This window comes from Cheilinus undulatus, linkage group 15 (assembly GCF_018320785.1).
Source record: "Cheilinus undulatus linkage group 15, ASM1832078v1, whole genome shotgun sequence".
NCBI lineage: Eukaryota > Metazoa > Chordata > Actinopteri > Labriformes > Labridae > Cheilinus > Cheilinus undulatus.
The window spans coordinates 17826671-17839904 of NC_054879.1; the positions used below are offsets into that span (position 1 = coordinate 17826671).

At 37.7% G+C, this 13234-nt stretch overlaps 1 protein-coding gene across 7 annotated transcripts in view; it reads left to right on the top strand.

The window, feature by feature from the left end:
* The first annotated feature begins 289 nt into the window (after positions 1 to 289).
* Positions 290 to 13234, top strand: part of serp2 (stress-associated endoplasmic reticulum protein family member 2) — a 57246-nt gene continuing 44301 nt past the window's right edge. For 3 of the 7 annotated variants that reach the window (XR_005992964.1, XR_005992965.1, XM_041806682.1), the window contains exons 1-18: positions 290 to 616; positions 988 to 1181; positions 2904 to 3064; positions 3304 to 3528; positions 3823 to 4013; positions 4094 to 4126; positions 4215 to 4412; positions 4625 to 4880; positions 4993 to 5080; positions 5384 to 5559; positions 6961 to 7129; positions 7614 to 7710; positions 7781 to 7858; positions 9563 to 9781; positions 11180 to 11351; positions 11576 to 11771; positions 12277 to 12342; positions 12614 to 12773. Coding sequence is in view for 5 of the 7 variants with exons in the window: in XM_041806682.1 (XP_041662616.1) it covers positions 1162 to 1181; positions 2904 to 3064; positions 3304 to 3528; positions 3823 to 4013; positions 4094 to 4126; positions 4215 to 4412; positions 4625 to 4880; positions 4993 to 5080; positions 5384 to 5559; positions 6961 to 7129; positions 7614 to 7710; positions 7781 to 7858; positions 9563 to 9781; positions 11180 to 11351; positions 11576 to 11771; positions 12277 to 12342; positions 12614 to 12773 (2505 nt within the window). In the remaining 2 variants the exon portion in view is untranslated. Of the gene's footprint in view, positions 617 to 987; positions 1182 to 2903; positions 3065 to 3303; positions 3529 to 3822; positions 4014 to 4093; positions 4127 to 4214; positions 4413 to 4624; positions 4881 to 4992; positions 5081 to 5383; positions 5560 to 6960; positions 7130 to 7613; positions 7711 to 7780; positions 7859 to 9562; positions 9782 to 11179; positions 11352 to 11575; positions 11772 to 12276; positions 12343 to 12613; positions 12774 to 13234 lie in introns of those variants that run through there. The other 4 variants (XM_041806681.1, XM_041806684.1, XM_041806685.1 and 1 more) reach the window with 4 other exon arrangements.

Consider the following 13234-nt stretch of genomic DNA (forward strand, 5'->3'; position numbering starts at 1 on the left):
TTAAAACTAGGCTACGTAACTGCCTATAGACTAAATATTGGTTAAAATATACTGAAAACACTTTCAACCAAATATTTTCTAAAATGACATTTGTCTTTAACTCGTAAGGTTGATTTGTTAAGTTTGTATCTGTAAAGTTTGTTTCCAGATTACAGTAAGAGGCTAAGCTTATTCATTAGAATGCCTCATTGGGCACTAACGCCCCTCTATGAACCTCAACAGCAACAGGTGTGTCACTTCCGCAACGTTTGTCCCTGCTCGGTTGCCTTAGAAGAGCTCGTGCCCCAGAATAACACTGTCAGAGAGAACTTCTGCATTTACTGCGCGACACTGATTGAGCTGTCAGATACATGCCATAGCTCTGGCTTTTCCGTGTCTGTCAGACACAGTTGTCGGAGCACATTCAGAGTTTCTGCATTGTCAATATTAGCTACGTTCTACCGAGTTAACGTAGCAGTCGGTAAGTTTAGTTAGCTTCTTTAGCCGTTTTAGCTTTGAGCTAACAACAGCAGTTTATAACGTCTGTAGCAGTTTTAGCTTTTAGCTAACAACATCACGCCCGTCCTAACCGTACAGACAATGTTAGTACTCGGTATTCAGGTGTCATATATCAGTGGTAAGTACAGTTCCGTACCATTTCATACAAAATGTTGAGCAATGTTGTCTTGGTCCTGGAGTTACATGTGTCTCTGTTTTCGCTGAACATGTCTTGTGATTAGACTTTAAAGCCATCATGTCTAGTCTACGTGCGTAACGTAGGGACTCTAACGTTCAGGTGGAAGAATCGTTAAGATTATTTAGTTAAACTTTGGTGGTAATTTCAGTAATGATTGAAGAACTGTATGTTCTTGCTTGTCTAAACTGCATCCATACAAACATGACAATGGATAACCTTCTGATCCTGAGCCAGAGATTACATTATAAATGCTACTTTTTAATGCACATATCATTCAATTAAAAGCTACTGAATGAATGATTTTTAAACAGTTGTTTTACAGTAAGGAGGCACCTGCAGCCAGATGGACCAAAGATGTCATAATGGGGCATAGAACCGTGTTTTTGTGAGCACCCTAATAGTTGGGATTGGCCAGAACAACAGATATTTTGAAATATGTTGCTAAAGATGTCTTTAATACCCCGTGAGATGGAGAGACTGAAGTGATGGAGACCAGGGAGGAGAGGTAAATATGTTCACACTCCAGAAATGTTCATTGGAATAATGTTAATAAAAACCTAGATGCTCATTTAATCAGTTTGTTAAAATGTCATCTAGACTAGAAAAATATGTTATCTCAGAATAGATTAAAAAACGGTTCTAAATAATATGTGTAATTTGAAAAGGCAATTCAAACTGCTACACAATTTACAACAAATTTAGAGATGTATATCAAAGTCATTTCTAGTGGTTCCTTAAAAAACTATAAAGATTTTTCACTTTTGTATGTTTTATTTTTATGTTATTGTTGAAAAAGTTGAATGTTAATTTAAAGTAAAACTATCTGGCTATTTCATCAGGGTGTCTACACAGTTTTAAAAAGAATTAAAAGTTGATGAATCAATTGACCAAAAACACAGGCATTTAAAAGTCTCAAATGCAAGACCATCAAGTCTTAAATGTACCTTTTTTTTATCATTTTTTTTATATTTGTCAAAGGAGGATGTGGGCTAGTTTTCTACTTTTGTTTTTACATTAAGTTTTAATCACAAGTGAAACTCTGATGGTACCTTACCAGTTTCAACGTTAGTCTGCAGGCTTGTTTATGTTTCGGCCCACTGAGCTATCAGTGCATCCCTGTCTCTAACTCGCAAGTTATGTATGTGACTGGTGATGTATGTATGCAAGTGATAGGTAAAGGTGTTTGAGCTAATGATGGTGGGACTTATACCTGTTAACACTTTACTGCATTTTGCAAAGAAAGCTGCTGCCTGGTGTAATACCAGCAGAGTTTGTAAATGTTAGCACTGCTAGTATCTCAGAGAAAGCTTTTTGTAGTCTCATTTTTATCACACAGCCTGTACAAAACATGCACATAACTGTCACTGATGTAACTGCTTGGAAATTAAGGATGCAGTTGGGTTTTAAAATATATTGAGGCAGTATTAAAAAAGGTCTTTCAAAATATTATATCTAATATCACATTTTCTGTACCCTGATCCCTGCAATTGAAAGCAATTAGAAGGCTTAATTTCACTGAACAACAGGATACAAAAAAAATTAAGATTGCTGATCCCTGGTAGGTGCATAAAAGTTAGAAAGACACACATGCATACTGGTAAAATATCTCCATAGACTGCTAAAATCCATACAAAGAAACATGCATTTAAAAACAACAGCGTCACACTCAGCACATAAATGAATAAAAGATAAAGTGTTGGAGAAGTAACAAAGAAGAAGCCTTAGAAGACCTAAAGTGTAATTATTAGATTTCACAGTTCATGTGGGTTATTGCACTGTCCTTAGGTAATTCTTGTGGAATAGAGTAGATGTTGTAGTGTGAAAATGTAATTTAGCAGAGTGTAAGTAGGCTTAATTTATTATGTGGCTTTTTAGTGGTGTTTCTGCTGTGTGCGCCCAGCTCAGTGTATGTTTTGTGGAGAGTACCCATTCCCTCAGTTGCTGTTGTTGCTTCCATCTGTGAAAACATAACTGCATGTCAGGGCCTGCATGTACTGTACAAACATTAACTGGTTGACAGATGAATGAGTTTGGATTTAACTTTCAGAGATAGTTTGCCTCTTAAGCCAAACTAAAATCAAAAAGAATTTATCAGGTTCAGTACTTTGCATTGTGATCATCTCTTTTGAGTTTGGATTGAAATTTTTTAGGAAAAAGGCTTGTCAAGTCTTAATTCTTGGTCCAAATTGGAGCAGTATAGCAATAGATTTGTGTATGTTAATTTCAGCCCTGTGGGAGAGCAGGCCCAAACATCTCCAGAGCGAGGACTGCTCCACTTCTGGCAGTCAGCAGGCTCCAGTCTTCAGGTCTGTCCAGAGAGGGTATTCCTTTCCAGGCCTGTCCTGCAGGCTTCTCTTGGAGAATATCATGGACTCCTACTTACAGAAGGTATGTAAAAAGAGCTCCTTCTTGGATCAGTTAAGTTAAAGTTGAAACTTTTTTAACAGAGAAGCTAACTTTTTAAAGTTTTAAGTCTTTTTTTTTTTTTTTTTAACTTAAATTTGTTTTTGTTGTTGGGTTTTTTATATAATGTCCTTATTACAAACACAGTATGTATCAGTCTTAGAGGACTTGTCATAGCTTGCTGTATCCCTGTTTGCTGATACTCAGTCATTGCTTTCTGGCAGGTGGTCATGTGTATTCTTTTGGTGAACTGTTGTGGAGGGATTTACGCGTCCCAGTGTCTTCTCCAGTGCTGGAGGTTTCATTGCTGGGAAAGGTAATGGTCCGTGTGGCTGCTGGTGGTTTTCATTGTGGAGCTTTGAGTGACCAGGGCAACATCTACATGTGGGGGGAGAGTACTGCAGGACAGTGTGGGCTGACTGAGAGTGGTGCTGCTTCAAACATCACAGGTTGGTTGAACCTCAAGTCTCTTCCCTCTTCTCTTATGGACAGTATTTCCCCCTCTTTTTTCTACGATAGTCCTTTTATGAATTTTCTGTACTCTTATATTGCTGAGGAGAGGATTTATTCATCAGCAAATATCAGAGTAGTTCAGTTATTTTATGTACCAGCTTGGTACTCTCCTCTCATTTAGTCTAAAATGTGAGATCAGCTGTTAAAGCCCATAACATGACTTTGGGCAACTGTGATCATGTCAGTCAGCGCACCTTTCTGAGTCCATCTTTTGTCAACCGCTGTATCAGTTTCAGAGCCTTGCCATGTCCCTGTGGTGGACACTGAGGTTGTTCCTCCAGCAGTGGTTAGGGTGGTGGATCTGGCCTTTGGACGGGAGCACAGCCTTGCCCTGTCAGCCCAGAATGAGCTGTGGGCGTGGGGAAGTGGCTGCCAACTTGGCCTTGTCACTAGTACCTTCCCTGTCTGGAAACCACAGAAGGTGATTAATTCTAATGCGTTTGACAAACCTGTAGGGCCTATATATTTTGATGAACTAATCATATTCATGCAATTACACAGGTGGAGCATTTGGCAGGCAGACATGTACTTCAGGTAGACTCCCTTTCTCATATCATTACTGTTGCATTAAAATCACAGAAATTATGATCTGTGCCCGGAAATACTGTCTTATTCTCCACAGGTGGCTTGTGGTGCTTATCACAGCCTGGCCCTGGTTCGTAGTTTACCTCCAAAGAACTACAGTACATTGAATCCAGAGAAAGAGGAGCAGGGACAGTTATCTCAGCCCCTCATGACAGAGAGGGATGACTTGTCTGCAGCTGACACCAGTCACTATTGTCCTCTAGGAGTGGAGCTGACTAAAGGCATATCAGATGAGGTAATCATAGCCCTAAAATGACAAACTACAGGAAAATATGGGTTTGGGCTTCTCTAATGCTTTGTTTTCAGGAGGGGATTCAGAATCTCAGACTCTAGATGGTGTAGAATGTATTATCAGCTGTAGTCACACTATTGCTTTTAGCCATATTTTTACTCATTAGAGGTTGTGCTTCTTAGTTGGTTGATGCCCTCATTGGTTTGCATTTCCAGACCCCTCCAAGAAGAAGAAGCCCCAGACCAATGCCCCAACATGGTGGTGTGCCAGCTGGCAGTAGCCCTTACACTAATCTTGAGACCCATGAGCCCTCTGACTCTTTCACTCAAGTAGATGGCAGCATGTTGTCTCGCTCCCTGCCAGGCTCTGAGGAAATGGAGCTTCAGAACCTGGTTCAAAAACATTCAAATTTCTCATGGGACAACGTTACAGGACCAGGAGATAGTGACTCAGTGAGCAGTTTTACTTCAGGTTAGAAATGTAATTCAGTGAGGCAGATTTGGCCTGTTTGCTTGCCTGTTATATTTATGTTTAATTATCTTTCTTTTCTTATTCTTTCTCTTCTGTCAAATGACAATTCCAGATGACAGTTGTGTTTCTTCAACTCCACCTTCTGATCATTTGACCTCTAGTTTCAAAGAAGAGGTAAAAATTAAAAGCCAAACCAACAGGTAAGACTTAGATTTATTCAACATTGGGCACAGGGTTTGGTCAAGAGTTCTAGCTTGTGCAATTCATCGGTGTGAGTGTAACTTTGTGTTTAGGAGTTGAATTTGTTTCATTTAATAGGGATATAGAGTTTATAGCTATAGCTTCTTTCCGACTCTTGTCCTATTTGCTGCTCAAATAGCTAAAAACTAATGTAAATGCTATTGAAGAATGCTATCGAGATCTTCTATTGATGCCCCTCTGTCCACACATCAAGAAGATCATCAGCTACAGTGTATCTGCTGCTCTGCCCTTAAATCCTACAGTAACAGCGGAGTTCTCATCCCATGCTCTTCATCCGTACGTGTGGAGGAAGTTCAGCTTTGTCTTGCTGAAGAGAAGCAGGCATTTCAGGGGAGGAAGAGCGCAAGTCTCACAAATGTAAATCAGAGGAGGAAGGCTACAAACAGGGGACGCTCCCTGCCTGGAACACCCACCCGGGGTAGGAATGATTCTGTGACATCTTCACAACACAAATTTGCACATTTACTTTCTTGCCAGTACTATACAAGAGAAGGATACCTGAGCCTGCTTTACTTAAAGTTTGTATTTTTAGAAAAAAATAGATATGAAAAATGTCTTTCAACAATGAGTAAATAGCATACTAATGCTAGATTTTTGAACTACAGACAGAACAGAGCTGTTTCCCTCTGCTAGTATAATTCTTGTGCTCATCATAATGCAGAAGGTGAAGGTATCTGGTATGTATACAGTGTTGCCAGATACAACTTGTAGTTTCCAGCCCAATACGTGTCCAAAATAGATGGGACAGAAAAAACAAATGTTTACCAAAAACTTAATGGCTATTGGTGTCATGCTTTGGATTTTTGAAAGGGCTAGGCATTTAGCAACATAATCGTGTTTTATCTATCGTCATTCATAAGCTCCCTTAACAAAGTTGATTTTAAAACTTATCCTAAAAGATGACGAAGACTCCCCTCACCTGGTACCAATAAATAATACCTGCAGAATCGCCTCTGTAAATGTGAAGCCTGAGTTTACAGGGAAGAGGAATATGAATGCACTGTACTCTCAAACAGTAGCACACAATATAATCTCAGCCCATGTTTGCCTCTTTGACGCACACAGCATGTGTTCTCCAAAGCTTTACCTTATCTGCTCACTTCAAATACTTTATAAGCCGAGATCACAGCACGCCTATCATGCTTATCTTCAGATAGCAGTATTTGCTTTTTGAGACAAAATTATACAGTTAACTTTGAGATAACAATGTTTGCTTTTAAAGATATCCTTACTCAATTTACAACAATAAAATGAAATGGCTAATCATTTGAAAGTGAATGAATGACAAAGACGTACAAAAAGAAGATGCAAGGGATATTTGTAATCGGCTGATTTAGGACAGGATTAAAGGTTTTCATTAGTCAACAGACTGACACATGTTTCATTGAGTTTTGATATTCATCCACTTACTAATTTATATATTAAATTTGAATAGGCATAAAACATAACTGGTTTGAGTGGTGGTAGTGTCTAATAGGCTGGATCTTCAAAAACAATGTCATGATTGCCTTGCCCTAAGACAGTTGTTCCCACCCAGCCCAACCCAAAAAACAATGGGTAAAAAAATCAACAGTGATTTATATTGTTAAATGATAAAAGCCCAAGAAAATAGGTTAACATGCTTTTCTCTTACCTAAAGAGTCTTGTTTACACTTTCTGATAACTGTTTTATCATAGTTTTAGTTAGTATGTGCAAATCTTATCTTGACAACCTCAGAGCACACAAAGCTTTTAAGCCCCCCTGAGATCTTTGCCCCCAAGGGGGTCCTGTACACCAGGCTGGGAACCAATACCCTAAGATACAGTGTTTTTCTTAAAGGGTCTCCAAGACGACAGAGGCCTTGTGCATGCAAGCCATCATGTATTTGTCGAAACCAGGCTGTAGCTCCGGAGACTGCTGGAGATGGGCTCCCAACTCTGGAGACCGAAGTGTGGAGCTGGGGTCGAGGGTCTGAGGGGCAACTGGGCCATGGAGATCAGCTTGCTAGGTCTGGTCACACATACACACACTAACACAAAGTCGTATAACAAGTTTAAAGTTGCTAGATGAATTAAATAAATCTTTTTGTTTAATATTAGTCCTTATGGCATAAACTGGTGAATTAAATTAACTTTCAGATAGCCTATGAAGTGAAACACACAAGACTTTACTCTTGCACAGTATCCACAATCAAACCTGAGCTTTTCTAATCAGTTTTGGGCCACTTTTGTGTTTGAATCTGTTTAAATCAATGGAGGAGTCTGATAAAAGCCACATCTTAGAAAGAAATGTCAACAGATAGAAAAACACAAGATCTGAGCAAATAATCTAAATTGTGCTTAAAGGCTTGCAGTGTGAATGAAGCACACAGACTCTCTTTAGTCGCACATGTAATACAGAAGGAGCAAAATAATGTGAAGAATGAAAATAAGACTACATTGCCTCTTTTGTTGAAAATCTGTGCTTGTCTATATGTTTTTGTTTATGTCTAGACTCCAGCCTCTATGTGTCAAGTCTTTGACAGGTGAAGAGGTGATCAAAGTTGCTGCTGGTTCACACCATTCTTTGGCTCTCACTGCTAACTGTCAGGTAACAGACACCTAGCTCACACAGTCTCATGCTCAAATGAACTTTACTAACCTTTGCCTTGTGTTTGCAGGTGTACTCATGGGGTAGCAACATGTGTGGACAGCTTGGTCATATTAACAGTCCTGTGACTGTTCCTCAGCTCACAAAGGTGCAGAATATGTCTGTCGTTCATATTTGTTCTTTAATTTCTCAGTCAGTTGTCCAATTAAATAGCAGTAATTGAATTTTAAGTGATGTCTTTATTTATATCATCTATGCTCTGTGTGAAATATTTGTTTCTGTCTAAACAGGACCTTGCATTGAAATAAGATGCTAATACTGATTATTTGAGCAATTTTGGAGATTAAAATATGCAAACGTCCTCTTTTACACCTCAAATATTATTATTCTTCCAGCTTCTACTGGAGAGGAAAAAATGAATAAATTATCTCAGATAGCCTACACAAGCAATTTTAGCAAACTTAAGTAGCTTAATACCAGTATTTGCATAGTGATAGAGACAAACGAGTTCTGTTAAATGAGTTGAGCGATGACCTTATACTCCAGGGTAGATGTACAGCCCAGTCAGAGCTCTGATATTCTTATCTTGTCAATAACTAGTCCCTCTTTAAATGCATGAATTATATTGATATCCCTGACTCACTTTGTCAACTCTTCTGTTCAGTAAATCTCTAATTCTTTAGTAAGAATTATTAATAAATTGATAATAAAGAATCACATCTTTGATACGTTCAGACAGTAAACGGCATGTTTATGATACCATTGTTAGAGACACAGACTTGACTTTGTCTAGTTATTAGTACCATAAACACAGCAACAGGTACCGGGCATTAAGTTACATTTAACTAGATGTTTGATTTAACAAAAATGAAGCAGTTCCTATTAAATTAAAGATGTATTCCTTTCAGAAAAACTGCTGTTGGCACTAAATTACTTTAGTAAGCCTTTGAAAGAATCACATTTTTGCTATTATCATTACTGTACCAGAAGTGCCAGCGTATGGTGTAGAGTGCTTTTTTCTTCCTTATTATTCAACTTTCCATTCAACTAATGGAAAACAGTTATTCACACTTGAAATAATTCAAAAAGCAAATTAGAATAAAAATGTCCTGACAGTAAGAGAATAATGGTGAAACTATGACAGAAAAATTTTAAATAATAACTGAAATTTATAGATGAAATTTCGGCCTTACTTGTTATTGGTCAAGATAGTACTTTAAAACATACACAAGTGCAAATGAATATCAAGGCAAAGGTTCAATAGGAAATGTTTGAGAAAAGGCAGAGGCTTTGAAAAAAAATCGTGTGATTGGGTGAACGTTCTGTCTGTCACATCTCTATGGGCCAATCAGAGCAACAAAACACATGACGTAACCGCTATCGAGCTGCATGTGCACAGCTACTGGGGAATAACACGAAACATGGCGGTTATAGACATGTAAGTACTTTTGTCGTTTTTGAAAAGAAACAACTCACTGCTGTTCTTAGTCCCTATATTAACAAAGATATGTCGTCAAGTTCTGATAAAACTGGCGCTTTAGCAGCATCCACGCTAAGCTCTTCCGCCATAATTGCACCGGCCTCTTGCTGCTTGTTTATCTGCCGCGCCTGAAAGTACTTCCCCTCGTCGCTGATTGGTCCTGTCACTTTCTAACCGGGCCCAAACGGTTCAGATGGGAGCTTTGCAAGATGGATTCGCCAGTGAAAAACAAGGAAACAGGCATATCCATCTGCTTTGCAAGGTTAACTGAAGTGTACACAGAGAAATGTATGACTCAACATGTAAAAATATGTCAAGTCAATACATCTTCTAAATGGTATTCTGTGTTTTGTCCCTGATGTTCCACTATAGCTGTCCGATGGTCTCCGGGTTTGGGACGTATCAGCTGGTCAGAGTCACTCCCTCCTCTTGGCTGATGGAGACTGTGTCCAGCCAGTTCTGTTGTACTGCGGTCAGCAGCTTGAGTCCTTGAGGGAAGAGTCACACAATGATCAAAGGTCATACCAGAGGTCACCCAGCAGAGCAGAGAGTTATACTGTGAGACCCACCCTGCTGCCCTCCTGCATGGAGGTTTGTATGTAGAAAACAGAACTGAAAACAGTGTTGGTGTTGTTTTCAGCAGGATTGTCTGTAAAGAAGAAAGATGGAGCATTTTTCTAACTGCAGCGCTGTAGTACAGGAGTGTAAAAGGGGCTGTGGTTCAGTTAAGCATGGCCCGCAAGATCATATCATATTTCTATTATAACTGGCCCACTGATATGAGGTCTGCAGATTTCCTCCAGCATAAAAAATGTAAACCTTGATGATTTGGAAAATCCATATTGAGTCATAAAGTTTGAAAAAGTAAAGGGTAAAAATAATTTGATAAAAAGTTAAGAATGTGTGAAAAGAAGTTAATATGTGTTTTAGTTTCATATTTTTAATTTTGCATTTCACAATTATGACTCAAACTTATAATTTAAACTTTTTATTTCATATTTTAGCATTTTTAATTCATAATTTTGACTTTTTTAACCCACAGTTTGAACCTTCAGATTTATAATTTAAAATAGTAGTTCATATTTCCCTCTGGAATTTATTCCCAAAAAATATCCAACACTGTATGGACTCATCCACATTCAAATCAATGCTCAAAACTCACCTTTTAAACTGGCTTTTAACGTTTGTTGTCTTGCCACCTTGGTTGCTTGCTTGTTTGTTTCTCTGTTTGGCTGTGATGTTGTCTGTTTTTGGCTCTTCCTTCTTTGTGTAATTTCTTTTTACTATTATTGTACAGTGTCTTTGGGTTTTTGAAAAGCGCTTTATAAATATATTTTTACTTTCATCATTTGACCTTTTAAACTAATGATTTTCTTTTTTTAAATCATATTTTGACCTTTGACACTCATGATTTTAACTTTCTGTCTCATATATTTTCCTATTGAAAACATTACCTTGACTTTTGATTTCGTATTTTGACCTTTTGAACTTATAGGTTTGACTTTTTATCTCAGATTTTGAGTCTTTAAACATATTATTTTATTTTTGAAATATCAAAATCATTTGTCATCAGTGCTGTCTTTTTCCATCTTTCATTACTAGTGAAAATAAGGTTGACAGTTCTTGGTTAAATGGTGACCCTGTTAGGCCCTCAGGTCAGACCTAAATTCAACGTTAATTGAGTTTGACACCCCTGTTGTAGTTTATTGATCTGCACATATTGTTTTTAGTTTTGTGTAGTAAAAATGTTTTTGCAAGTACGCTTAAAAAGTGACTTCTGTGTTACCAGTGGAAATCTGTGATCAAACAGCATAAATACATCACACAGTGACGGCAGTCCATTTTAGCTGCCTTTTTAAACGTAGAGTATGAAGAGCATACTGGACTAAAAGATAAAGAAACATTCTCGCACTGCCAATGCCTGAATATATTTAAAGAAATGACCCTTAACTTTATTTCTTTTTCTTTTGGGAATGTCTCTATGTGTAGATGGGTTACATTAGCAGAGTGTGTTGTGGCGGCCCTAGCTGTGCAGTGTTGGCGGATCAAAACGTGATGGGTTTTATCTCAGCTATCCATGAGCTGGCCTCCAGAGAGAGACAGTTTTTTTGCTGGTTGAGCAACACTAGGAAGCTCCTCCTCGCACCACTACGCAGCAGAGGTCAGAGTGATTCTTGCTGGCTCTTTTTTCAAATATCTGACTGTTTCAACTCTGCTTTCCACCTTTAAATTTTTGTTTGGAAAATTGCAGTTTGAATATTTTTCATATTTATTAAAAATTAAAGTATGGCTTGGAGATATTAGTAGCATGATTTGTGCACCTTATTTGTGCTGTAATAGTGAATGCATAAAGCTAAGTGAATGTCTGTGCATTGTCCTCCACAGAGAGTGTCTGTCCATCGCTAGGCGAGTCATGCACTCATCTCTTCTTCTCTCTTTGTGAGAGTTTCACTCGTCTGTGTGTCCTGATTGGTCGCCATTCTACATCACTCAGCTACTTTCTACATGACGTTCAAGGACAGGATGTCACTTCTCTTCTGCTGCTGACACACACTGAGCACTTTATGGACATTTTTAAAGAGTAATGGTCACTCTTATAATAAAAACAACATCTTCACTTTATCAGCACAGATGTTTTTAATGCAATAATAACATTTTTAACTTGTTTTAGTTTGTGTTTTCTGCATTTACTTTAATTTCTTGAAGTTAATTTATTAGAGAAGCTCGGTCAATTGTAAAAAAACTGTACAACTTTAGCATACAACACAAGTTGTTCCAAACATCCTAATTATGTGCTTGAGCAGTAATAAATGCAAGCTGGTTAAATACCAGCTACCTTTATCATGAAGTCAATGACCTAAAGAAACATGCTTCATCTAAAATCTATGGCTCCAGATTTCTGTGTACACTTTCTTTTATAATAATCTATGTTAGAATTTGGTTTCCTTGAAATGAATTAAGTTGCATGGTTTGATAAAAACAAAAAAGCCTGTAAATAAGACTGACTTAAAGGATTGTTTTCATGGTGCCTGTAGTGTCAGATTGACAGCTCAAATTGAAATCCCTTCCTCTTGTTGTGCCCTCAGGTATTGTTCGTCAGTAGGTGATTTCCATGTGATGGGTGGATTCCAGTCACTTCATAAACTCTCACTGTAAGCCTTTTCCCCTCTAATTTTTTCAATTGATTATTGGGGTTTACCTAACTTGGTTTGTTGACAAGTGTCAGTGTAGCAGGAGAGCTACTTTTGATACCCTTAAAACATAGAATTGATGTCAATCAGTAAAAAAAAGAATAAAAACAAAACAAGATCAAAAGATTTGGTTTTAATCAAAATACAACTGATATTTTTGGATGAAGGAACTTCTAACAAATAAGTACTGGGTGTTTTATATCCTTTAATTTCTCTGTTTGTCTGTGTTTAGTGAGTGTTTAGGCTCTCAGCAGACCATACTAGCTCAGCTGTGTGAATCAGACCAGTCCGTCAGCGGGGATGTTGATCTGGTTTCACTGTTATACTGGCCTCTGCAGCAGCTCCACCACTACAGCCGAGTGCTGCTCAAACTGGCAGCATGTTATGATGTGGTGAGGCTAATGTTTTCTTGTGTCCCTGTGCTTGTTTTCATATTTCTCTCACATACTTTCTTGATGTTCTCTCTGTCTTTCACTTTCTGTTTTCAGAGTTTTAGGTTTCCCAGTGTTGAGTAATCTTGGACATGGTTCAACATTTTAAAGTCACTGTGTTGGCTTAGTATTAACCCGACATTTTTAAGACATACTCAAAGATAGATTGAAAGTCATAAATGTGCATGACCTAAAACTTAGAGTTTTTGAGATTATAAAACCAAAACTCAAACCATTGTTTTTATTTTCATTTCTTTTAATTTTTAGAAAGAAAAAACTTGAAAATTTTCAGTTTCTATTTTTAACCTCTCATATATTTAAAACTTTTAAACTTCAAAATTCTGAGTTTGGTTTGTAGTTAATGAAAGACTTTATTATCTTGAAATGTTCAACTTTTTATTCCAAAATATTTACAGATCCTC